Raw genomic sequence first — 26,107 nt, forward strand, 5'->3', positions numbered from 1 at the left:
AGGTCAAGTAAACGGTCAAATTCTGACAGGAAGTACCTTCTCACTTTGTCTTGCCTAAACAAGAAGCAGGCGCACACCTTTCCGTTTCAGATTTGGGTTAGTTTTTGCCTGTTTACCTCACTCACACAATCATGTTTCATATTCTTTTCTCCTATTATTGTTTACCAAGGTCCTGTTTTTTTGTTGTTGGGAAAACCCCATTGTTCTTCCCTTCTCGGCGACAGCTGCCAAGGCCACACGTGGTGTTGGCTGGGGTATGAGTAATATGCTCTCTTGTGAAGGATAGAGGTATTAGGTGTTCTTACGTGTCATATTATATCAGGGTTCCCACGGATCCTTAAAGTATTAAAAAGTCTTAAATAAAATTTTATAAATTTAAGGCCATAAAAAGTCTTAAAGGAACACACAGACTTTTTGGGACTTTAGCCTATTCACTGTATCCCCCAGAGTTAGATAAGTCCATACACACCCTTTTCATCTCTGTGCGTGCTGTAACTCGGTTTGACGCACCCATCACTAGCCTAGCTTAGCACAAAGACTGGATGTAAATGGCTACAGCTAGCATACTAATCCCAATAAGTGACAAAATAACGCAAACATTTTCCTATTTACATGTTGTGATTTGTATAGCCACAGTGTACAAATCACAAGGTCATATGAGACACAGACATCTTTTAACTGTATAAATACTGGGAACTATATTCTCAGAAGGCGAAGCACTGCTACTTGGGCGGAGTGATAACCGCAGCACCTGAGACGCGCCGTGGTGAGGAGCAGAGAGTTCGTTCAGTGTTGGAGTAATAGAGTCAGCAATAGATAGTAAAAGCATAGTTTACAATTATGGGTGTTCGCTGTATTGTAAAGAGCTGCGACAATAAACAGGAGAGACCAGGTAATACCATGATGTTTCATAGAAGTCTTATATTTATATCTTATATAATGTTATCATACAATATCAAATCAGCAAGAGGGACGTTTTCTCATGCACAATAGCAAATGTGATATTTATTTTATATAACAGTTAAATGAACAATAAATTAACATTGTGAGTTACATAAAACAATACTGTCAATATTGTTTGTTTGCCCTGTATTTCGCCGACGAGAATTACAAAATGAAACCGTAGCAGAGTCTCAATGCAACAGACAGCGATGACTTTTTTTTTGACTGAAATCTGCGTTTTGAACGAATCATTTTAACGATTTAATGAACAATTTTTCCTGAATGAATCAGCCGTTTGGACAATCGGTTGAATGAATGATACCTCACATACCTCTAAATTAAAAAAACGAATCCATATATAGGTGAAAATGCCCCTGGAAATCAATTTAAGGTTGCAAATATTGCCCGTTAATAAAAAAAGAAAAAAATCTGTCACTGCTGTGAACTGACCACTGCATAGAATATGAAAAATATGAATATCTTTGAGTCAGCTGTCAACAACAGGCCTAAACCAGCCATGGTACCAGTACACAAACACAATCAGTAAAATATCATCTATTATCAACAAAACTTTTAAAATATCGAGACATATTTTTGTCAATATTGCGCACCCCTAATGTAAGGTATTAATTTTGATTTCTTCAGGTCTTAAAAAGCCTGAAATTTGACTTTAGAAAGTGTGCAGATACCCTGTATATCTCTATATCTTCCATAAAGAGTGCATACAGATATTTCTGGCCTATTCAGAGCCCATTTTGATAAGTTCTTCCCGGCGATGAATGGAGACGCATCATGTTGTTCATTGATTCCTGTCATCCATACATGAGTTTCAAACACAGCACCACCAAGGCAGTAAACAATGAGTTGTAAATGAGAGTAAAGCCGCATGCCTGCTGGGAACAGATTGCGCGTGTTGAGAGAAGGGATGAAGATCTTACCAAGTGATAAGCTGCTGAAGAATCTGTGACTGTGAGAATGTACGACCGGGCAGAGGAGACAGACAGACTCCAGTTCGTAATCCTAATTCTCTCAGTCGCAGACATGCAATCCCTCACATTCTCTCTTGTGACTCTGGTGGTTGTAATTAAGTCACCAAAACCTTTTTCTGGGTTTGAAAGCAGAGGATAACGCCTTAGCCCGTATCATTGTCTTGGATTTGCCTAGATTCAGCATGCAAACGCTTGAATGAATCAATTGATATGTGCTAAGTCATTTGATATGGCTGGTTATTTCACTTGCAAGTCAAATGAGTTGCAGTGAAATGTAACATTTAAAGTAGTGATAGTAAAAGCAGAGGATCCTTTTAAGATGAAACTGAGTTGATGATTTTGTGTTCAGCTTAGCTTGAATAGATTTCTCAAAGCCAGGCTTGATGCCCAGGTGGGTCTGATTAGATTTTTATGCTAAACGGGTTTACCTAATGTGCTCGGCAGTTTTGATTGTGCGGACGTTTGAGGAAGACAGATGCCTTGTTGTCAGATTCTGTAATGAGAGGACATCCATCTTAATGACATCCACATGGCACCTTCACAAACACTGAACATTTATTTGGTTTTTTTTAGTATGGCTGTCAGTCGATTTAAATTTTTTAAATGAAATAATCACATCCTATTCATTTCATTAATTGAATTAAAATAAATAGCATCTATCTGAATTTCATCCCTGATAAAGATATTGGGAGTTAATCATTTTCAATGTCAATTTTGGATCTGATTTGCATTTCTAACGTCTTGGAAGTATTTATATAAATTTTCAACTATCGTCAGATTGGATTTGATCTGTTCCAATCTATGAGCTTGAAGAGTTATATTATATTATATTATATTATATTATATTATATTATATTATATTATATTGTATTGTATTGTATTTTATTGTATATTATATTATATCAAAGTATACCACACAGGGGCGGTTCTAGGGTGAGTGGATATCCGGGGTTTAGCCCAGAGAAATCCATGTATGTGTCAGGATACAAGGAATAAACTTTAAATAAAATGTTTTTTTTTTTTTACAAGGTAAATCTTTCTGACTTATTCAAATTAAAAGTCACAATGTCACACAGAGTTAAACTGAAACATCAATCCACCCTCATCAACAAAAATGCAATAATGCATTCCAAAGTAAGAATTAGTGATCGACCGATATTGATTTTTTATAACCGATACCGATACAGATTATTTGCATGTGTATGTGCCCGATAACCGATATGCAGAACCGATATTTATTTACTGTTATACTTCTGTTTTTGGCACAATTATTACAACACAAATGAACTGAGTAAAACCATTTTATTTATAACAATCACTCCCTCCTTGCATAAAAAAAAAAACCTTTATATTTATACACAAATAAATAGAGGGGTCTGAGTCCAAAAAATAAAGTGCACTAAGTGTCTTTGTTTAAAAATAAAAGCTTTGATGAGGTAAAAAATAAAGCACAAAAACTATTCTAACATATTTGGATATGGTTATTTGTTTTCATAAATGGTAAACTAATCAAATTACAATAAAAACATTTATATTATAACATTATATAATTTATATCTAAATTATACATATCATTTATAAGCATCAGCAGCAACAATGTTAACAATAGGCAAAATAAATGTTAAAAGTCTAATGTTTTCATATGGAAAAAATAATTGACAGGGGAGTCATATCACCTTTGCAGAAATGTAATTCATTTTAAACAGTTTTAGAAGGGTTTATGTGCAGTTTAATAGGTTTAAACTAAGAGTGAGGAATAATTCACTGGGTAATATTAATTCACTGCATAATATTAGCTGGAATAGCCTATAACATCAGGAAAGTAACAAACAAAACAGCATATACATCATTGCATTTTCCAACTAGTATGTTATTAATTATTATTAATATTTTTGTCGGTCTAGATCATGAAATGCTTTATGACAAAGTGCTGTTTATCTATGCATTTACATATAACTATAACATTAGGCTATACGTTACTCAACCGCGATCGCGAGTGCAGATAATAAATAATTAATTTCCACAAAGCGGTATATTTAGATGTGTATTAGCGAAATAATTGCTATGTAGTAAATGATCATATAATCTAGGGTGTTTAAACAAGATAATCTTGTCAAAAGTTTCATTCAGTGGCCGTGCTTGAGCATGATCATCAACCCAGTGAGTGCTCAGCAATATGAACGAACTTTTTTTTCGAGACTAATGGTGAGCAAATACAACAGATAGAGAATTAAATTCAGCGCTTTTATTTTCAACATGCACTCATTCATGTCTGTTTTATTTAATTCATGTAAAGTTACGTCTTTATTGGGGAAGGACATGACGGATTACGCTACGTGGCTCAATGAGTTCGTCTCAATTTTTTAGAACCAAGCTGCATAAATAAACTATATCAGGCATTTATGTCTCAAATCTCATTTCTGCATGTCTGTTATGTTAAATAAAGTTAAATAATTAAAGCAAAGCAAGTAGAACATATACTTTACCTGTGCACAGAGTTGTTATTGACTGATCTCCTCAGACGCGGCTGCAATGACGGAATTCTCAAAACGGCCACAAGATGGCGTCCTTTATCGGAAAATCCGATATTACAAAACCGATTCCCGATTATGGGAAAATGCTTAAATATCGGGAAAAATATCGCTAAACCGATACATCGGTCGATCACTAGTAAGAATACCAAACATTACAAGCGCTATTTACAAACAAAGGGAACAGAACCGGTCAAGTTCAACATCAGGTCAAGTGCAATTCAATAGCAATTGATAGCGATTACACAGCACTTACAATTTGCATAAATAATCGTATGAGGCTAATGCATCAAATATCAAATTTTGGATACAGAAGTATGAAATATTGAAACAATTAGAATGGTACTCTGCCACTAGATGGCGGCAAGCCACTTCCTTAATTAGTGAGTCGGTTTATTCAATCGATTTCGTTCAAAACAAACAGATGATTCATTTAGAAAAAGTAAGAAATGTTTTTTGAATAGCGGGGTCAGTGAATCGTTTACAAGCAAATTCATTCAGTAAACACGCTGATGCTTTGTTTGATACCATTTTCATTAGCGAAATATTTTCTTTACTTTTATCTTTTTTATTTAATTGTTGCCCTGACACAGGCAGGCCATGCTAACCAAACATATAACGCTCTAATTTTGTGTGTGTGTGTGTGTGTGCGCGCGTGTGTCCTATAGACTGTGCTGCGCAACCATTAACTTTTAGACGGATCAAAATGTAAATCAGACACAATTTAAAACCGAATAAGAAATATAATACTATGATTAAAAGCTACAGATACCAGCTGAAGCTGTTGTTTAAGTGCTGGCTGGGGGTGTTTTACTTCCTTTTTTTGAAGAATTTTGATATACCCATTTTACTAACTTACACATCAACAAACCGCCTGGCTCCAAAATATCTAATTTCATTGGCTGGATGATCGTACAGACGCTGGACTTCTCATCGATGGTTGGCCAGTTTACATGTCAGTCAGAAACACTAGCCTGAGTGGGCGGTTCTTGTCGGTTGTAAATGACAAAGCGTATATTGACGGACTCTGTAGATGTGAGAGTCGAGAGATATACATTTAATTAATTAAATTCTAATAAAAAATATTTTAATGCCCATTAAAACTCGGTGATTGTGCGTACAATGCATGGTAATAAAAACATTCGGGGCTCCAGCCCCCTTAGCCCACCCCTAGTGCCGCCCCTCATACCACATATATTCTCTCTCATAATACAATAAGCTTCAATGAAGCGTTCTTCTGTTACTAGTTCTATAGTGACTTTCTATAGTGACTTGAGCCTGGGTATATAGTATAGAGCCTGGGTTCTCCCAAGGTTTTTTTTTCTCCAATGGGTCATTTGATGGGGTGTTAGGACACCATTAGGTCACTGGATGGAGTTTTTCGGTTCCTTGCCACTGTTGCCTTTGGCTTGCTCAGTTGGGGATATTCAAATTAATTAACCAATCATACCATTGATTAGCTCTACCAAACTTGGATGTCTTTTTTTCCAGTAATAAACAAACATTGTTAAGTTGTTTTGATTGATACTGTGAAGTAGCTTTGATACAATCTGTATTGTGAAAAGCGCTATATAAATATATTTGACTTGACTTGACTTGAGATTTGAATCCATGGCAACAGGAAGTAGTTCTGCACAAAAGAGGGTTTTTAAAGACACTCCGTCATTGTTTGTTTCTTATTTATTTACTCACTTGTGTCGTCGAACTTGTATAAACACAGTATCACACTCGTAGCCGTGTGATGTGGCTCTATATCAGCACGCTGTGATTGCCTACAGCCGAATCGGACAGCTACGAGTGTGATATTGCTTATATATTATAAGCAATATCACATATATTATATAATTTATAGGATATTATATATATTGTACTATGCAAAATATTATATTGTATTATATATTGTTGAATTAAACAATAATTCGGCAGAATTTCATAATATTTACACAATTTGTTTAAATGTTTTTGTAATATTAATAAAATATTTAAGATTTAAATAATGTGTATATGTATATACACATTAAATATTTTAAATTGTATAAATTTAATAGAATTTTAAAATTCAGAAATATATTTATTTTAATTTTACATATTAAATTGGCAGCCCTGGTTTTTGATGCATCTTATTGTCTTAGAGCTTCAGTTGGATTCCCTCTCTCTGCCTTGAGTCTTATGTCAATGAACATTAACCAGACTCAATATGGCATTGATCCGACTGGATGCTTTTAAACAAACACACTGTGCATCCACGCATAGCTGTGCACACTTCCAGAGAAACCCTGAAACTGTCAATGATAGTTCTGGGAGCCAACAGCGATCCATGACTGTGAACTTGTTGTTTTGAAGTCTTAAACGTCTTGTTCTGTAGCAGGGCAAAAAGCACAGTCAGCATACACTGGTCCCGCATGGTGTGAGGGAGAAAAGAGGTATATTAAGGCGTGTTACGATGAGGGATGAAGGATTTAGGAATGGGCCGGCCGGTACGGTAGGAGGGGCTGAATATGCAGTGTTTGCAATAGAAAGTAACTGAGGGGGAGAGCTTAAAATGAACACGTAGAAGATAAAAAGCAGAATGAAGTAATGACTGTATATGGAGGATGGGAGATGTGCGATACATTTTACCAAGTGCTGAGATCGTAACCGTTTTCATTTGAGTGTGTGTGCTTCTGCTAGCGTACAGATCGCAGGGTTCTGTCTCTCTCTTTCTTCACCTTTATAGGGTCCAGAATACAAAAGCACATTTTGCTGCCATTTCATTCTGCCAAGATCACGCAGTCCATTTTCCTTTTCTTTCTCTCTCTCTCTCTCTCTTTCTGTTTGACCTAAAACCTCCTTTTTTTCAGATCCTTTGATGGATCCCGTTTACCCCTCTTTAGCCTCCTATGCCAACCCCACTTCCTCTCTATTTCCCTCAAGGCAGGAAGTCATTTCCTCCCTGCAAATCGAACACAATGCCAGTCTAAAAAAACGGTTGTTCAAATACCCCCCCCCCACACACACACACACACACACAAACCCAAACCCCGTCTAAAAGTTTGGGGTCAGATTATTTAATGTATTTATTTTAAATATCTTATGTTCTCCAAGGCTGCATTTATTTGATCACAGTAGAAAAATTGTGTAAATTATTATTACAATTTTAATATTACTATTTTATATTTTTAAATATAATTCATCCCTGTGTTGGCAAAGCTGAATTTTCAATAGCCATTACCCCAGTTTTCAGTGTCATGATCCTTCAGAAATTATTCTATTGATTCTCAAGAAACTGCTTGGAAGCTTTTTTTTTAAAAAATTTTTAATAAAAAAAAAAAAAATATATATCGTCGCTATCCGATGAAAACCGCGTATGTCCATTTTGCCGATTTTTGGATTTTCCGACGGATAGAATTTCCAGGTTCATTTCCGTATACAGGATGCGTCACATTATCTAAATGACCAATAAAAAGTTGTGAAATCATGTCATCTGATTTTCACGTATATCCATTTGGTGTCAAAGCTGTCAATCACGCCGCGTATCTCCCGCCCTGTGGAGGCATCTCGCCGGTCTCGTCAAGTTTCATCTTAAGCGTCTCTGGAAGCTCAGCATTGGATAGCCGAATAACACTGTGAGGTAAAGTATCAGCAAAGGTTTGTTTTTGACAACTGTTCTCAAGTTTATTATATATTCACAAAATTATGGTAGGACTGTGCAAACAAAGTATCAGTCTAACATTTCCATGTCAGTGTATTGATTCATTGTCCCTTCATAGTTTGCAAGAGACATTTAATAAACTGAGCGTATTTAATAAACTGAGACGTAGGCTATTTAATAAACTGAGCGTAGCATATTCTTCTGTCAATATGAAACGCAACTTGGTCATTCTAATTAATGATCGGAAGAACGCGTATCGACCACCGTTACTGTAAAATATGCACGTATGTATTTAAACTCGATTTTGGTCAAATGTGGATTATATCATTGCACTGGTAAGAATATGGTTACATTTAAAGATGCCGTACCAAGTATGCAACGCTACATTCAACTGCTTTTGAAATTACGGTGTTTTTTTTCACTTCCTGAAAAGTAACCGTTTTGGACATACGTGAGTTTCATCGGGCAGCGACGATATATATATATATATATATATATTTTTTTTAATTCTGTTAGTCTCATCACTCTTCTATTCAGCTTATTCTCAGAAAGAGATGGTCCTCTAGGAACGAGAACATGCCCCTGAGCGCGTCAACCATGTGTCATCTGTCTGATCTGCATGGCAGTCCGTGAGGTGTATTATCAGCCAGGCTGTGTAAAAGGCCTCTCAGAACTGTGTGAGGGGGAAAAGCAAGGCAAAAGCTAGCAAACTAGTTTCAAGCATCCTCACCAAGTTCATACGTCACCCGTCCTCCCCGCTCATCTGCCATAAGCCACTCGGCATCGCTCCCCGGACAGCCAGACCTCTCACGCTTCCCCTCTGCTCGTGTTTCAGCCTCTGAAAGTTGTCTGAGGTTCTGTGACCCGAACCTCTGAGCGCCACCACCGCAGTAATCGCATGTGGGCCATAACCTTGTTGCCCGTTGACGTCACTGGCGCCCGCCGCCGTCTGAGAGATGGTAATCGGTCAGCCAGAGCGCTCGGACAGATGGCAGGCACATCCATGATAGGATTACTCTGGACATATTAGAATTTGCAGGTATTAAAATCTTCTCGAAAAAGCAATTTCAATAAAGCAGAATCTGTGTTTGGCTTTAAACTGATTTAGGATGTAGACATGCTTGAGTCTCTCACACAATAAACACCATGACCGTTCACGGATCATTTCAAGTAAGACTTGACCAATAGGGAGTTGACTTGGTGAACACTCCGATTCAGTGAATTTTCCATATGTTTGATTCAGACTGATTCCCTGAAAATGTGTAATGCAGCCTTTATTTTAGATGTGAGTTTTAACATCTAAAGTAATAAATGACATAAAAAATAAAATAAGTATGATTAATTAGGCTAAAATATAAGAATCGGACAACAGTTCAGTGTCTCCAGACTTACGATAATTATTGTATTTGTACGATAATTTTGACCCTGTGCGATGTACGATCAATAATGAAAAAAATCCCATAATGTATCATAATTTCAGAATTTTGTGATGCTTCAATTCAAATGACGGTTGTTGTAATCATAGGGCTTCTATACTCATCGATCTAGCTGTGGATCCTACGTCTACCGGCATGATTGTGAGGAGAACGTGTTACGCATGTCTTCCATCTCATCTCATGTTACGTCTTCTCGGCCAATCATCGTGGAGAATGAGTCTCTCTCTCACGAACGCGATTTAACGTCCTCTGCTGCGGCGCTTAGGTCAATTGTTTCCAAGCTGAGGTTGATTGTTAAGCAATAAAGATCTAGATAAAAAGCTGTATTCTGTACGTTTGACAATCTGGCAACCCTGACGTCGTTCATTTTTTACTTCGTTTTTTTTTCATGCATTTGGCAGATGCTTTTATCCAAAGCGACCTGCATTGCATTTCAAGGTACACATTTACATTATCAGTACTTGCTTTCCCTGGGAATCGAACCCATGACCTTGGCGTTGCAAGCGCCATCCCTCTACTGTTTGAGCTTGAATTTATATTTATTGTTTGAGGGCTATTTTTGGAAGTAAAATGCTTATTTTAAGCAAAATCCATATTTTATAAGTTTGCATTCAACGTCATGCAACTAGAAAGGATAACGGAGTAGATGCTGTTTTATGGTCACTTCAATTCAGATTCAAAGCTCATACTATAATAAACCAAAATATGTATTTTTGCTGTGGGCTGTAGATTCAGCAGCACACTCACACTTCTACTGAACAGTGTTGCAGGAAGAATAAATACAACTTGTGTTCATCTTCCCAAGCAGTGCAGGACAGCGCTGTCTATCTGCTTATCTCCAGCCTGGAGTCCTCAGCTAAAGACGTTTGTTTCCACTTCTTTTATCTTTTCTTTTTCAGCCAGTGTCTTTGGTGTTGAGTGGCTATCTTTGAAAGAGAGTTATATGATTAGCACACACTTAAAAGTTAGGCCAGCAGTTGATAAACTGATCCGATTTCATTCGGAGACTGGCGAGGTTGCAAATGACTTTATCCAGGCAAAAGGGTGTGTGTGTGTGTGTGTGTGTGTGTCAAGAGCTTTCTTTCCATCTGACGCTCTCCGGGAGAACAGCAGGTCTGTTTCTCTTGCCCTGCTAACTGGCACCCCTGGGGAGTGAGAATACTATGGACTAAAAACACTCTCTTGTGAGTTTTAGAATGAATGAGCTGGAAGTAGATTATTTAATGGACAAAAAATTACTGAGGACATTTCATCCTTCTCCAATCACTGTTTCTCTGGGATCATCAGCGCCATCCTGTCACAGTGAATAATGAGTTCTGCTTGTCTTTGGTTCCTCAACACAGCATACATCATTAGTAAATACTGCAGCTGCTTTTTCCCTCTTCCGACTAAAGAATTAATTGCTTTAAATAAACAAAAATACAATAAAATGTTTATTTGGCCAAACGGAGTGAAAAGAAAAAATGGCATCTCGTTATGTTCTGCTGCTTTTTTTTTTTGTATTGTTGGAATATTGATCTATACAGCGATTTGCAAAATTTTTGTTTGCTCTTTTCCTTAGTGTCTTGTGCAGTTTTAGAAAACTAACAAAGGTAAATTGCTTTAATGGAGTTTCAGAGGTTCTTACAAATGTGTTGTAAGCTTCAAGCACATTTATATTACACAATCAAATGTGTGAAACAGTTAACATCTTTATTTTACATTGACAAATGTGAATGTACTTTGCATTTTTAATCACTATTACGCAACATTTATTTACAAGTGGTATGATCCGTTCAAAGACCTCCATAAATATAAAAACTCTCCCATATTATATTCCAAAGTAGTCAATCATTGATTGAAAACCTGTTGCTTTGTCCGCATCGACGGGGTTTCATGCTAACAGACTCTCGTGATCCACGCTTCAGCATGGTAGCAGTGAAGCGCTAGAGTGTTTAAATGCTGGCATTAGGAAAATATCATGTATAATAATGAGGCAGGACCTTTTCATAGGATGTGGTCATGCAGTCTCATGAATAATTATAAGACACTGCTGTAGTGCATGGACAAATCCTGTGATGTTTAAGTGAGGTTGGCTTCAAAATTCAAATCCAAAAGATGAATATATTATGCAATTAACCATTTCATGACTCAAACGGGACATGCTATTTTTACTTGTGTTGTCTCGTACAGTGACTTTGTATTGTATCGATCATGTGGAGATATATTCTGATGTGTTTATGTGGTCTAAGATTTTAGTCATTTGTTGTAAATCTGGCTTGTGTATGTTTTCAATACGTGTGTTTGAATAAGCGGATTCAACTACAAGTACGCCATTTTTAGTTTGATATATATATATATAGTTCTAGTTTGAGTTCTATATATATTGTAGGTCCTAAAATACCATGTTCCAGCAACCCAATTGTATCCAGTTATTCATACCCAAGGCATGCAAGCATTGAGATTTCCCTCCATTAATGAAGTGCCTCTGCACTGCTCACTTGTGCCGAAGTGGATCCATTAAGTATTTCAACTTTCAATTTAATCAAATGAATTAATGATATTGATCCTTGATTAGCCCAATGCCTAGTATGTTAAATATTAACATATTCATTTAACGTTCCTGAACCGTGATTCAGTTGTGTTTGCAAAAATCATTTTTGTGATGTTTTACCTTTGCAATAAGGAAATTAACCTAAAGGTAACCTCTTCATCTGTCACTCTCTCCTCAGATGATGCAGTTCGCTTGGGATAATTACAAGCGCTACGCCTGGGGCTCCAACGAGCTGCGTCCCGTCTCCAAGCAAGGCCACTCCAGCAATTTGTTTGGTGAGTGTCTCTCTGACTCTGAAACTATTGCTGCGTCCCAATTCGCATACTATCCGTCCTAAATAGTATTCGAAAATAGAATTAGTACGTCCCAAATGGTAGTCTGTTGAAATGAGTGTTCCAAAGAGACCCGGATGGTCTACTATATCCGGTCAGAATCCGAAGTGCAGATCGATGCGCGCGCTAACGGCTAATATTGCCCACAACCCATCGCGCGTTGGACGAGGATTCGGTTAGAACTACAAACACGAGTGAAAAGTGTTTAAAAAAAACTACAGACATGGAAGACGCGCGAGTCCGGCGGTTATGTAGAGGTTTGGTAAAGGGGTTTGAGTGATTAATTGTCAGTATCTAACCTGACGAAAATGTATTTATTCAATGTTGTCTACATTTTATTGCATCTGCAGCAGCATTGTGAACTTTTGTAAAGATACGTTTAGCCATTAACTTTTAAATGCATCATTACATTCGAATTGCAAACACATGAGGAGATTGAGAGTCTCCGCATGAAAGACCGCGACTGGTAGGTGAACGTGCAACAACATTTCTCTCCGAAACGGTAAGAAATTATATTATATTAGATTGAATGGAGGATTTTAACTGTGACGAGATGATTGACAGGGCAGTTTACGGTGACAGGATGCACGCGATAGAGCTGTATGTTAAAGATGACGACGTAGTATGTCCCAAAGCTTGCCTACTATTTTGCTACACACTCAAAAGTATATACTTTTTTTCTTCACAAAAAGAGTTCATACTTTTAGGGCGTAGTATAAGTAGGCGAATTGGGACGCAGCATATGATTCGTGCATGTACAGCTTCACATCTCCACAGTAAATTGGTAAGCAGTCAGAACTGTCAATCAAAGCTGCACAGGTGGTTAGGTGACCTCTATCAAAAAGGCTTTTGATTTCTCTCTGGTCCGTCTCACTTCACAAGCTCCGTCTAGGTCTATTTCTGCTATCAAGAAGACAAACAAAACCATTTCTGACTGCATTGGGTTGGAATAGCATGGTCACATAACACAAATTTAGTTTCATGAAACCTTGATCCTCTTCGTTTACGCATTGTGTTTTCCTTCCCTCTAAAGAAATGTTGTTGTGCTGCTTTTGCCCGTCACCATCTTGACCCATTTCTATTTTGAAGCTGAAAAGCACAGGTTGTGAGTGGGCATACTAATTCTTGAATAATTCATGAAGGCCTGTCCATCTTTCAGTGAGGTTTGTAATCTACATCAATAACTCAAGAGGATGCATCAACAACACATTATATCACACTGTTGTACTACCTAGGTATTGTAGTATGCGTTGTTTAGCTCCTCTCAAAAATTTTACTGTGCGTTCCAAAAGTTTGGAATTGGAAACGCACTCAGAAAGTTTGGAAACACTCTACAAAATATCAGCATTTAATGCATTTATTCCAAGAAATAAGTATTTATGTAACTTGCAATTGTCATTCAAGAACAAAAAATTTCACAGATAATAAAGGTAGTGTATACATGACTGTTGGCAGCTTTGATTCCTGACTACTGGGTTAAATTTGAACTGATTTTTGGATTTTATAGTAGACTTTTGGGTTGGCACACTTTTATTGCGTCACTGATTGATTTAACAATTAATTTTAGCCAACAAATTCTAAGAGTTTATAAATCCTGCATAAATAACACTAGTATTTTCTTTGTTCTCAAATCATTCATTATTTATTTATTTATTTATTTATTTATTTATTTAATATGTTTTCATAGATTTTGTTGATCCTTGTCAATGCAAAGTCATTGCAAATGATAAGGATTTATACTAAAATGTTGTCCAAAACCTCCCCTTGAAACCTTGGGCATTTTAAAACTTTTGCAGGGTGTCATGCAATTTCTCAGATTTTCCAGGCTGAAAGCTTACTGTATCTGGTCTGTCTTACGGATGAAAATTAATGATGCACTAAAATTTCATCCCCAATTCATGGGGATGTTCATGAATTCCCCATTCATCCCCATTCATCCCCGTTCCCCATTCCCCGTTCATCCCCAATTCATTCATGGAAAATTATTGGCCAAAAATGCCATAGTTTTTTAATTAATCATGTTGCGATCAAAATGTAAACACAATTGCAAATTGAGTTTGTATTTAATTGGTTCCCAGTGCAAAAATTCCATAAATATTTTTTCCACAATATGTTTTTTTTAAACAATATTAGATGATCATGTAGTGATCACTTAGGAAAATATGTAATTTATTTGATTCCAAACCGAGTCTAATTAAAAATAATACTTTTCAGGTACAGATACATTTTTTGTGCATCACTATTGAATAAAAATGTGGGGTTTGACCTTACAAATAATTTCCCGATTCATATCCTCTCAATTAATTGAGTTCTCTGAATCTTGTTTCATGCACATCAGTGTTTTGCAGGATCGAGACTGAGAGTGTTATGAAACATTCATCAGACGTCCTGCGTTGTAAACCCCACATAGTCAATTGGCACTCAGCTGGAGGGCAGGCCGGGGATTTACAACACGCATTTGATTAACCTCCATAATTTTGCTTTGGACTTGCCAGTAGAATATACAGTCTTAATTTATTTAGCTCACACAATCAGAATAATAATCTGGCAAGAAGTACGTCACACTCTTCACATCCTCACGTGCCCTACAGACTCAGACGTATGCGTGCGTTTTAAAAGACTCCCATGTCAGTCAAAGCCTGACAGCTCTCGAACACACTATTACCTCTCTTTTTTTTTTGCCTTTTCTGTTGTGCCGTGCGTTTCCAGGCAGTTTTGAGTGCTTGTCAATTTCTCAAATTGTAAGGTTGGCCCCATGGGACACAGGAGACCACTGAACACATGCTCAACCATTGCTGTGTTTTGTCTGGCAGGGTTTTCCATTATAAATGTAGAGGTTGGGGTAATGGTACGTTGGCTCTGAATAAAAGACTATCTGGAATATGCTGGTCAGGGTTTTTGTACCTGACCAGGCAGCTGGAATGGCTGTTTTGTGCTTTTCTAGATCGCGTTTCTCAGTGAGATGTGAGCTGCTGATACCGGCCGATCGGATCACACACACCGACACAGAGTAAGACCTCCCTGGAAATCCTGATCACTGGGGCGGTCACAAGAACAGCCACTTTACAACCCACAGGGCTTTAGCTCGCAGAGAAAAAACAGGCTGAAGTCAAGTCATATGGAAGTGCTTAGTCAAAACATTATGCCTGATTGTGTGTTCAGGATGTGTGAGATTATTGACACGTGTTTTTATAAACGTATTCTGTGCCATTGCATGCCGCATACGCAAAGATGAGGTATGGGTATTTTTTTTATGAATTTGACCTCAGTTGCATTAAAGTTCATTAAATCTTGTGCAGTATATGGCAATTTCTGATGAATTATGTTTAACCAACCATGAAAAAAAATCATTAAGGCCTCAGAATCTGTGGATTAGAGTGAGTTTGAATATTTCACACATTGAATCCACATTATAGTCTTGGATAGAAGCAAGGAGAATGCTGTAAAAGAGAATGGGGTGTTAGTGATGAAATATAATTCAAATAATTGAAATCAATGACTGATTAAAGTTTATCGCATGCTCTATCGGCACACATTTTTCAAAAAGTTTGAAAATAATGTTAAATTGAAGTTTATTGTATTGTTTACTGCCATCGCATCGTCTAAAAAGTTTAGTGCATATGTCATTTTTCTTCCAAATTGTGCAGACCTGATTACTCTTAATTGTCATTTTAACAGTATGATTTTTAGGTAACATTTGTTTAAATTGTTTGTTAAAAATGGTAGGGATGCACGCTATATCGGCCACCCTATTGGTATCGGCTAATATATGTTAATTTTTTTTTAAATGTTATCATTATCTGCCCGATGAGAATATTTGGCTGATACATTAAAGCCTATAAACAACAAAAATGATTAAAATCACTTCAAAAAGGAAAATACAGTTAAATGCAACATGTGCAGTGCTGTCATATAACTATTAGCTGCATAATAGAGAACATTGTTCTTAGGTCATTACTTTTAATGGTGAAACTTTTGTTTTGTAATCAGGCTCTCAAAAATTATATAAAAATTTGGATTTAGATTTATCGGCCAATGTATCGGTAATTGGCTTTCAAATACAAAGAGTTATCGGTATCGGTCAACATTTTCATATCGGTGCGTCCCTAAAAAATTAGCTATATGGGCTTAATTGGTAGAATAATTTAAATGGAAAATCATTGAATTAGAACATTATTTTCTTTCTAATGAAGAAGTTTTTTTGTTTTTTTTTTACATTTCACTGCACGATAAAATCATACTTTGATGTACAGGAAAAATATAAATGTTTATCATGTAGAATAGTTATTCTCTGATTTGATTGGCTGACCTCAAACAGTAGAGCTTTGCACTGGAAACGCCACGATCATGGGTTTGATACCCATGGAATGCTTGAACCTCAAATGCAAAATTCAATATAATCTACTGTTTGTATCACTCTCCTTGTCAGTGTTTGCTGCTTTTTAAGACCAGATTATGCATAATCTTATCTTTCGTACAGCGGCACTCGTTTTGCTCATGCAACACTGCTTAGGAAATTTGTTCCTAGAGAATGTTTTGAAAGTTTTTGAGTGTCTTCGTATCTCACAAAGCTGATTCCATCACACTAAATACTGGCCAATCTGTTCCATGTGCCAATCATCTGTGCACAGGACAGGAGCAGAAGAAACCAGCAGGGACTGAGACAATGCCTTGGCTAATGAAGCCGCTCAGGTACAGTATGAACTGTCTGCAGTTCCCGAATGTGTGTGCTTGTCACTCTACTTGCCACTTACTCTAATAAAACGCACAGGGAAAAGATTGTGATTTGGAAATAATTTCCCAACAGTGAATGAAACCGATCTGTGATGGTCCCTGACATGAAAAAATAAAATAAAAAGCATAAAAAAACCATCACAATCTTTTGAAAGTGTAGAAGAGCATCGATAAGTGGTAGGGAAGAGGAAGAACACGTCAGTCCTGCTCGAAGCCCTTGTGTGCTCATTTAACACAGTGGCTCCTGAACCATGATGTTCTGTCAGTATATAGCCACACTCATATTAATGACCCAACACAAGTTATATGCTTAGCTGTGTGTTTGGGGCATGGGTCAGAAGAGGCGCTGGGTTTTTGTTCTATAGAGAGAACCTCTGAATTTAAATGAATAGTCTTTGTTAGGAAGCAGAACTTTTTCTACTCTTGCTTCAGATTGCTTGCTTTTTGCTACACTAGCTTTTGATTAGCAGAATCATTTATAATTCTCATATATATATATATATATATATATATATATATATATGTATATATATATATGTATATATATATATGTATATACATATTAAAAAGTAAAACACATTACCGTTTTAACTTTAAATTATGATGCATTACAAAATACAATATTTTTAGAATTGTATTAGCTGTAAAATTGTGTGATGGTCATAATTTGTGTAAACATATTTAATAATTATTTTCACATTAGTAATTCCTGAATATTTATCAAGATAACCATAGTTTTAAAAATGTTACATTTTCATGATGGATTTTCGGTGAAGATTTTTTTTTATGTTAACATGCTGAATGGACGTGTTGTGCTCATGGCTTTTGCAGTGGCTCAAACGTGTTTTTTTTAAATTATTATTTTTTTTTTACATTTATTTTATTTTATATAAATAAAGTCAAGTACAAGTTTAGCTTAAATCAAGCAAGCTTGCTCAGTTAATGTCCATGCGTTTTAGAGTAATTAAACAGACAGTGTCGCTTTGAAAAAGACTTTGTTTTTTTAAATGTAAGACACGACTGCACGTGCAATATTGCGAGCAGCAATTTCTCCCATTCATTCTTATACGAGTGAACCGTCTCCTGCTTTTATAATGTCTCAGATTTTAATGTGACCTTCAATAAACAAGAAAAAAAGCTTCAATCTGTTAGTTTTCCTAGAAATCAACCTCTGAGACCTAAAATATAGTTGAAGAAACTCCCATCTGTTAAGAGGAATGATGGTAATGTTTGCAGTGTTTAATGCCGGCTGGCAAACACAAATCGGAGCATCTTTGGTACTAAATGCTCGGATGCTTTTAGGATGCAGACAGCTTTGTTGCAGCGGTGTTTGCATGTTCAGCCATGAATATCCTCCAGACTGAATTTTACCACAATCATGGCATTGTTGTGATGGCCATTGGCTTGTCTCATCTGTGTTTCTGTTTGTTGCCTATCGTCCAGTGTCACAGCAGGCTCGAGGAGTTCCTGCTGTTGGAGATGTGCTTACAAACAGCGTCTTGCTGAGCAACACGAGTCTTCTTGTTTCAGCTGTAATCACCAGTCTAATCTTATATTTGAAGTGATGTATTTTGCTTTAGAAGCACTGACTAGAGATTGTGTCAGTCCTCTGAGTTCACTGATAAAGTCTGTTTATTTACTGCATTTCCTCATTGCAGCAGTCACTAGAGGAGATAATTGTTTACTGTCTGTATTCAGTAGTGGCATTACCCTTCTGTTGTATCTACAACCCAGCAGCAAAACTATTTATTATTATTTTAGTTTTTTTGTTGTGAGCTTGCAGTCTGAATTGAATATATTGAGAACCACAGGACAAAGGAAAATATAGGACAGTAAATAGACAATACAACTTTGTTGTTCTCACTGGTTGCATGCACAATCAAATGAACAGCAAAATCAGCGATGTCTGATTTGTGAGCTAATTCTTTTTTAATTCTTTCTTTTTTTTAGCAAGTTTATTTTACTAATGCAAGTTTTTAGAATAGACATGGAAGAAGTGAGTCATGGGATCTAGGGCTGCAACTAACGATTATTTTGATAATCGATTAATCGGACGATTATTTTTTCGATTAATCGATTAATCGGATAGAAATTAAATTAGATTTTTTTTTTATTATAACTAAATAAAACCGTAAATCAGGGTATTTATGTGTAAAAGTGTACTTTAAAAAGTGCAAAAGCCACACATTGAGTTTTACTAATATCAATATTTGCATTGTTTTTAATGATAATTGCTGATGGCAAGTTGAGAAACATGATTATTGTTAAAAAAATGATATCCAACATATTATGTTTTAACACAATTTTTGTTAAAACAAATTTACACAGACATGTTGTTCAGATGTGAATATCTGAACTAAAAACAAACTAAAAACATCTAAAATATATAATTCATTTAATTTTTATTTAAAATTAATTATATATAAGGAATATAAGGATAAAGAATATAATATATATTATATATAATATATAAAAGAATAATATAAGGATCAATTGATTAAATAAATATAGAAAGACTGAAAACAATTGTGTGAATGTAGAGCCGCAGTAGATCGCGTTTGAAAAACAATTAAAACTTAGTAGACAAATGCTATAAAAAGAGAACGGAATGGAGGTAACGTTACCCAGCAAGCTAACAGGCTTGAGTAAAGGACAGGAGAAATTATGCATTAGTGCACAAGCATTCGCTGAAAACCACTGAGTACAGTGACTAAAAAACAATATTTTACTGCTGCTGTTATTAACTGCCTTTATATTTAGTGCTTCGCTTTGTAAAGACCGTTTTAATTTAACCTATTTCTGCGGTAGCGCTATTTTAATCCATCACTTACGTTGCGAGCGAACTGATTGCGCAACCTGATGCTCGAGACAAAATACAGACATCCCGGAAGTCCCGGGAGTCTCCCGCATATTGATTGCGGCTCCCTGATGCCCGCGAATTAGTTCAAACTCCCGAAATCTAGAGCGCGCAAGCAAGAGCGCGCATGCGAGACAGAAGAGACTGCTCCAAACCGTGTAGCGCGCGCGCTCGGCAGAGCGCCTGAGGGAGAGAGACCTTGCGTGTGTGTGCGTACCAGTAAACGCTCCCCGTGACGTAAGCAGACCAACTAATCGATAATGACATTCGTTGACAACGATTTTCATAATCGATTATAATCGAATTTATTGATTAGTTGTTGCAGCCCTAATGGGATCTTTCAGATCGATTACTGAGTCAACTGATTAATTGGACTGCTATTATTATAATATTTTTTTTTATTTTGATGAAATATGCCAAGAATCATAACTATTATGTGTGATAAATGTTTGTGAGGATTAACGTTCAACTAGTATGACAGGCTTTTCCTGAAACCCATAGCTATTTTATTTTATTATTTATTTACATTTCTCAATGCTAGTTTTTAAATATGTATTTAACTAATTTATTTTAAGAAGATTAATATAAATATGAGCAAATTAAGTAATCAGATGTAAATTGAAACTGCTTTAATCAACATATTCTTGACTCCTGTTTATTAGATATACTATTTATATACTGAGTTTGACTGAGAAGTCGGTGTGTTATTAAATTAGCTTTTTGGGCTTTGTGTCCCATGTTTTACTATTTTCTGTGGTGTTCAAATGTTCATTTCTTTTCAAAATGCCCTGCCAGATGATGTTCTCTGAATTACTGTCTAGTATCTGTCAGCCCAGAATAACAGGCAGGATTGTACCACCTTGTAGATGCTGCCAATGTCAATTCCCTGCCAAATAGCTCTGGGGGTCAACCTTCATCTCGATAATACCGTTTCCAGGAGGTTCTCTTCTGGTAATGGCTTTCTTTCAGATCCCAAATGAGCGACCATCTGTTATACAGGCCTTGCTGAGATGAGCTCCAACACGTGATTGTTACCGTCAAACATTACTGCTCGTGTCTTGTTTGTTTTTTCCCTGCTTTAGATTGGCCAGTTGTTGGTCTCATTGATTAAACCATTGCATGCACTGGGGTGGAAGATGGTTCAATAGTTGATTGCACTTTCGACGTTGGATTGTTATCGTCTTCGATCCACAACCTTCTCAAGAGGTAAAGCGTTGATAAGATCCAGTCTTTGTATTGAAAGACAAGCTGGCTGGTATCCTATCACCTCTAACCTAAGGGTTACAACATGCTCTCATCAGGTTCAGCGATTCATGATGGTGGATGGCTTTATCAGGTCATTAAGTGCCTGGTTTGTAATTTACCAGTGTAATTGGAATTGATAAGGTCTGTGTATAGTGCCTAAGAGTCTCTCCTAAACCTGTGCAGTGGACTTCCCTGCGGATATTATTGTATATTCCTGATTTGGGTCAGCATTCAGAGGGTAAAACCAGTCATGTAGGGGAAAGCTTTTGGGACGTGAATGTCTAACCGAGAGCTGTATTGGAAAGCTTCATAGTGAAGTGATTTATGACCTTCTCACACTTCCTCACTGGGGTGTGTGTCCTCGAGGGCCTTGTTGCAGTGCACAGATATGCTGTCCTTTCACCTACAGTGCAGTTTCTGCCTTGAAGGAGATTTTGATTTGCTTCGTTTCTGCATAGGACACCAATATTTGCTTACTCTTTGCATCTTATGCGCGGAGTTTTGTGTTTAAGGTATATGGAAATCTTTGGCTTAAGCAGAATGTGAGCTGTAAAAACTTAGTTACACTGGTTACACTTGTGTACTCATAGCCATACTCATTCTAATAGCTTTACAACTTGCCACAGAGAAAGTAATATTTCATATTTATCAGGAACAAATAGCACCTTGCATTGTAATACTGTGACCTGCATTTAGAACTTTTTTAATTTATATTTAGCTGTGATGATTTATGTATTTATATACATATTTGTATTATATATGATTATTTATGTTTGTGTATATGTACATATAATGTGTGTGTATATATATATATATATATTATACACACACACACACACACACACACACACATACTCGCATACATTTGAATATTATGCAAACGTTATAATTTTGATGATTATGGCTTATGAAAACCCCAAATTCAATATCTCAGAAAATTTGAATATTACATGAAAAAAATAAAAAAAAAGATGTTAAATACAGAAATGTCTGCCCTCTGAAAAGTATAATCATGCATATGTATATAGTTATATATACTAAATATATAAATATAGTTCACCCTTTAATTTGAATTACTGAACTACATGAACTGTTGCACGACATTCACATTTTTCGAGTTTCTCGTGTGTATGTATGTGTGTGTGTCTGTGTGTATATATATATATATGTATATATATATATATATATATGTATATATATATATATATATATATTAGGGCTGTCAAAATAACGCGTTAATTTCGATTAATTAATCTGAGAAGAAATAACGCGTTAAAAAAAATAACGCAGATTAATCCATTCCGTTTTGACCTTTGCGGAGCCGTTCTAGCGTTCGTGTAAAAAGAAGGAGGGAGACAAGAACGCGCTGCTTGGATCATTGTTTGGAACATTTACTTTTAACAAACGGAGTTCGTCAAACTCTAAAGTACCACATCAATGCAAAGCATCCAGGAGTGTGTGCGTGAGTCGGCGAGTGTGTCTGAGAGAAAGCGCGCTTGTGTGTGTGTGTGTGTGTTGTAACTTTTCACACGCTCTCACGTCACACAACCATTTTCTCACGCACAGAAAAATCGCGCACCAAAGAGAGGACACGGAAACAGACAAGACAGAGCACGTTACTTATGATATTAAAAAAATCTCAGCTCTCAGATTCTGTTAATTTTATCACGAAAATCAAACAATACCGTTTTGGGGCTTGTAAATGTGACATGACAGATCCCTATAGCGGCACGTGAACCGATCAATTCTAGCTAATAGTAATAAACACGAATGACCAATGTTGAAAGATACAGTAGGGCAGCCTAAAACTTACCGAAATGTATATTCCTCGATCAATCAGTGTTTTTCAACCGCGAAAAGAGGTCAATAAAACAGCTGGAGAACAATTATGTCACATAACATTTAGCCCTAAGTTACCTCAAGCCATTTCATGACCTATAGCATGTTATAGTTGGCTATAAAAAAAGAGCTATAGAGAGTATTTTTCAAAATTTATGTAGCCTACTAGTATATTACGTATGGATTATATTTTTACTTATATCAAAGTTGTTATTTGTAATAAACACGCATTATATTTAATTTGAGCTATTTTTAACCTTAAATAGGCTACTACCAGCTGATATGGCTCTCTGTATTTTTACAGCATTGGGTGAGATTTTTTTTCTTGAGAAAAATGAATGCCTATCTTGTGTACCTAATATTTATCCAAATGAGTCAATATTGCATCAAATCACTAGGATAAATTGATTAAATAAATATAGAAAGACTGAAAACAATTGTGTGAATGTAGAGCCGCAGTAGATCGCGTTTGAAAAACAATTAAAACTTAGTAGACAAATTCTATAAAAAGAGAACGGAATGGAGGTAACGTTACCCAGCAAGCTAACAGGCTTGAGTAAAGGACAGGAGAAATTATGCATTAGTGCACAAGCATTCGCTGAAAACCACTGAGTACAGTGACTAAAAAACAATATTTTACTGCTGCTGTTATTAACTGCCTTTATATTTAGTGCTTCGCTTTGTAAAGACCGTTTTAATTTAACCTATTTCTGCGGTAGCGCTATTTTAATCCATCACTTACATTGCGAGCGAACTGATTGCGCAACCTGATGCTCGAGACAAAATACAGACATCCCAAGATCCCGGAAGTCCCGGGAGTCTCCCGCATATTGATTGCGGCTCCCTGATGCCCGCGAATTAGTTCAAACTCCCGAAATCTAGAGCGCGCAAGCAAGAGCGCGCATGCGAGACAGAAGAGACTGCTCCAAACCGTGTAGCGCGCGCGCTCGGCAGAGCGCCTGAGGGAGAGAGACCTTGCGTGTGTGTGCGTACCAGTAAACGCTCCCCGTGACGTAAGCAGACCAACTAATCGATAATGACATTCGTTGACAACGATTTTCATAATCGATTATAATCGATTTTATCGATTAGTTGTTGCAGCCCTACAAATCACAATAATTAAATTAAATTGAAATCGTGAAATTTGTGTCAAGCAATAATAATAAAAACGTAGCTTACCTGAAATTGTACCATGTAAACATTGTAAGATTGTGTATGCGATTAATTTAGATTAATTAATTACAGAGTATGTAATTAATTAGATTAAAAATTTTAATCGATTGACAGCACTAATATATATATATATATATATATATATATATATATATATCAATCAGAGTTTCCGCTAGAAAAATGGTGCTAGAAAAATGGCAGAGGTTTCGTTTTACGGACATTTTGATGATATGCCGGTCAAATATCGCCTCTTAATCAGTCAAATTGAGGAAAACTGGAGGCTGTCTATGTAACTTAAAAAATGACATAATAAAGGCCGTATAGAATGCAACATGTTGTTATTATTAGCTTAACTTTCAATTAGACGGAAAAAAAACATGAACGTCCGATTGGCGTCAATCAACGCCAATTGTTTTTTACTATGGTTTCACACACATTCACTTTTTGAAACATTGAGGCACGGATGTACCTAATACAAATAAATAAAACATCTCCATTTAACTAGCAGATCATTGATTTAGTTTGCTATTAAATATGAGATCTATTGCTAAAATCTGTTGTTTTTTAAATCAATCTGAGCGCCCGTGTCCGCTGCTATCAGTTGCATGGACGACGCGCTGCGCGAGTTTCCCAATCTTCACTCGGACGCGCGTTTCAATCTACCGCCGTTGCGGAGACTCTCTATTCATTCAGGTGAAATCACAGAATAAAGTGCACACAAACTTGTCCCTGCTTGATATAGACTGTAACCAGTGAGGAACATAGGCTATTCAGTTTTGATGAGAGAAAAAAAAACTGTACGAGTGCGCGGATTAGAGATGTTCCTGATTCACCATCGTCTGGCCTCTGGAAAAAGCTTTAAAGGCTAGTCTGCCTGGGCCTGTCCATATTTTAAACGTCTCTCTCAATTGTTCGTTGTTTAGGTCTGTATTACAGCCGTTTTAGGCGTGCGCTTTATTTGAAATGCAGTATGCGATGTTGTTTCATAACTTTCAAATGGTAGAGCCTGCTCCTTTATATTTATAACATAGCCAAAGATCGGTGTATTTTTGCTTTATACATTTTAGGCTTATTCTCAAATTCAGATTGTGTTAGGGGGGCGGGATTATTAGGCAATTTTAATCGTACAATTTGACCGCAGAGATTTAATTTTGTCAGACATTTAATTTTTTTACCGGCCAATGTCTGGTAATTACCGCACAACGGAAACCCTGATATATATATACAGTGTGTGTGTGTGTATATATATATATATATATATATATATATATATATATATATATATATATATATATATATGCATATGCCTTCATTCTCTGGCTTCAGAATTTTCACCTTTACTGGTTGAATTTCCAACGGTTATGTTTTTGTACTCCTGTATTGTAGTTCATCATGATACGGCCTCATCCTTGTCTGTTTTCCTGGCTTTTACAAAGTGTAGCCTACGGTAACCAGTGATTTTTATTTAGGGAGTAGGGTTGTAAGGTAGAAAAATGACTTTAAACCAAAGTAGTCTGAGTTGAAAAAGTCACGTTAGACCATAAAACTGGACCTTTTATGGTGGTGCCATTTAACAGCACCTCAAGAACTGTTCTGTGTAAAGAACAGTGTTCCTGTAAGAACCAGAGCAAGGGCACTTTGCACATTTTTATGGTGTTTTGTCTGGTGGTCACCACATCCCGTTTCCTCTTCCTGTTTCTTTTGATACCTCGTTGTGGTCCTCTTCTACTGAGATGAGTGGAAATGAGGGGGGCATGGCATGCTTGCATCTCCCACAATGCTTTAAACCCAACTGAGTCATTTCTCATGTTTTTCTCCTGACACCATCTTGGGGGGTTCCTGTTCAAAAACTTCTCACCGTCTAA

At 36.5% G+C, this 26,107-nt stretch overlaps 1 protein-coding gene across 1 annotated transcript in view; it reads left to right on the forward strand.

Moving 5' to 3' along the window:
- man1a1 (mannosidase, alpha, class 1A, member 1) overlaps positions 1-26,107 on the forward strand; it is a 142,675-nt gene that overhangs the window by 23,795 nt on the left and 92,773 nt on the right. Inside the window, exon 2 of the mRNA XM_077247081.1 lies at positions 12,241-12,337. Within this exon, the coding sequence (XP_077103196.1) occupies positions 12,241-12,337 (97 nt within the window). The remainder of the gene's footprint in view (positions 1-12,240; positions 12,338-26,107) is intronic.

The sequence above is a fragment of the Siphateles boraxobius genome, unplaced genomic scaffold, assembly GCF_051911475.1.
Source record: "Siphateles boraxobius isolate OS27281-9 unplaced genomic scaffold, OSU_SipBor_1 105, whole genome shotgun sequence".
NCBI lineage: Eukaryota > Metazoa > Chordata > Actinopteri > Cypriniformes > Leuciscidae > Siphateles > Siphateles boraxobius.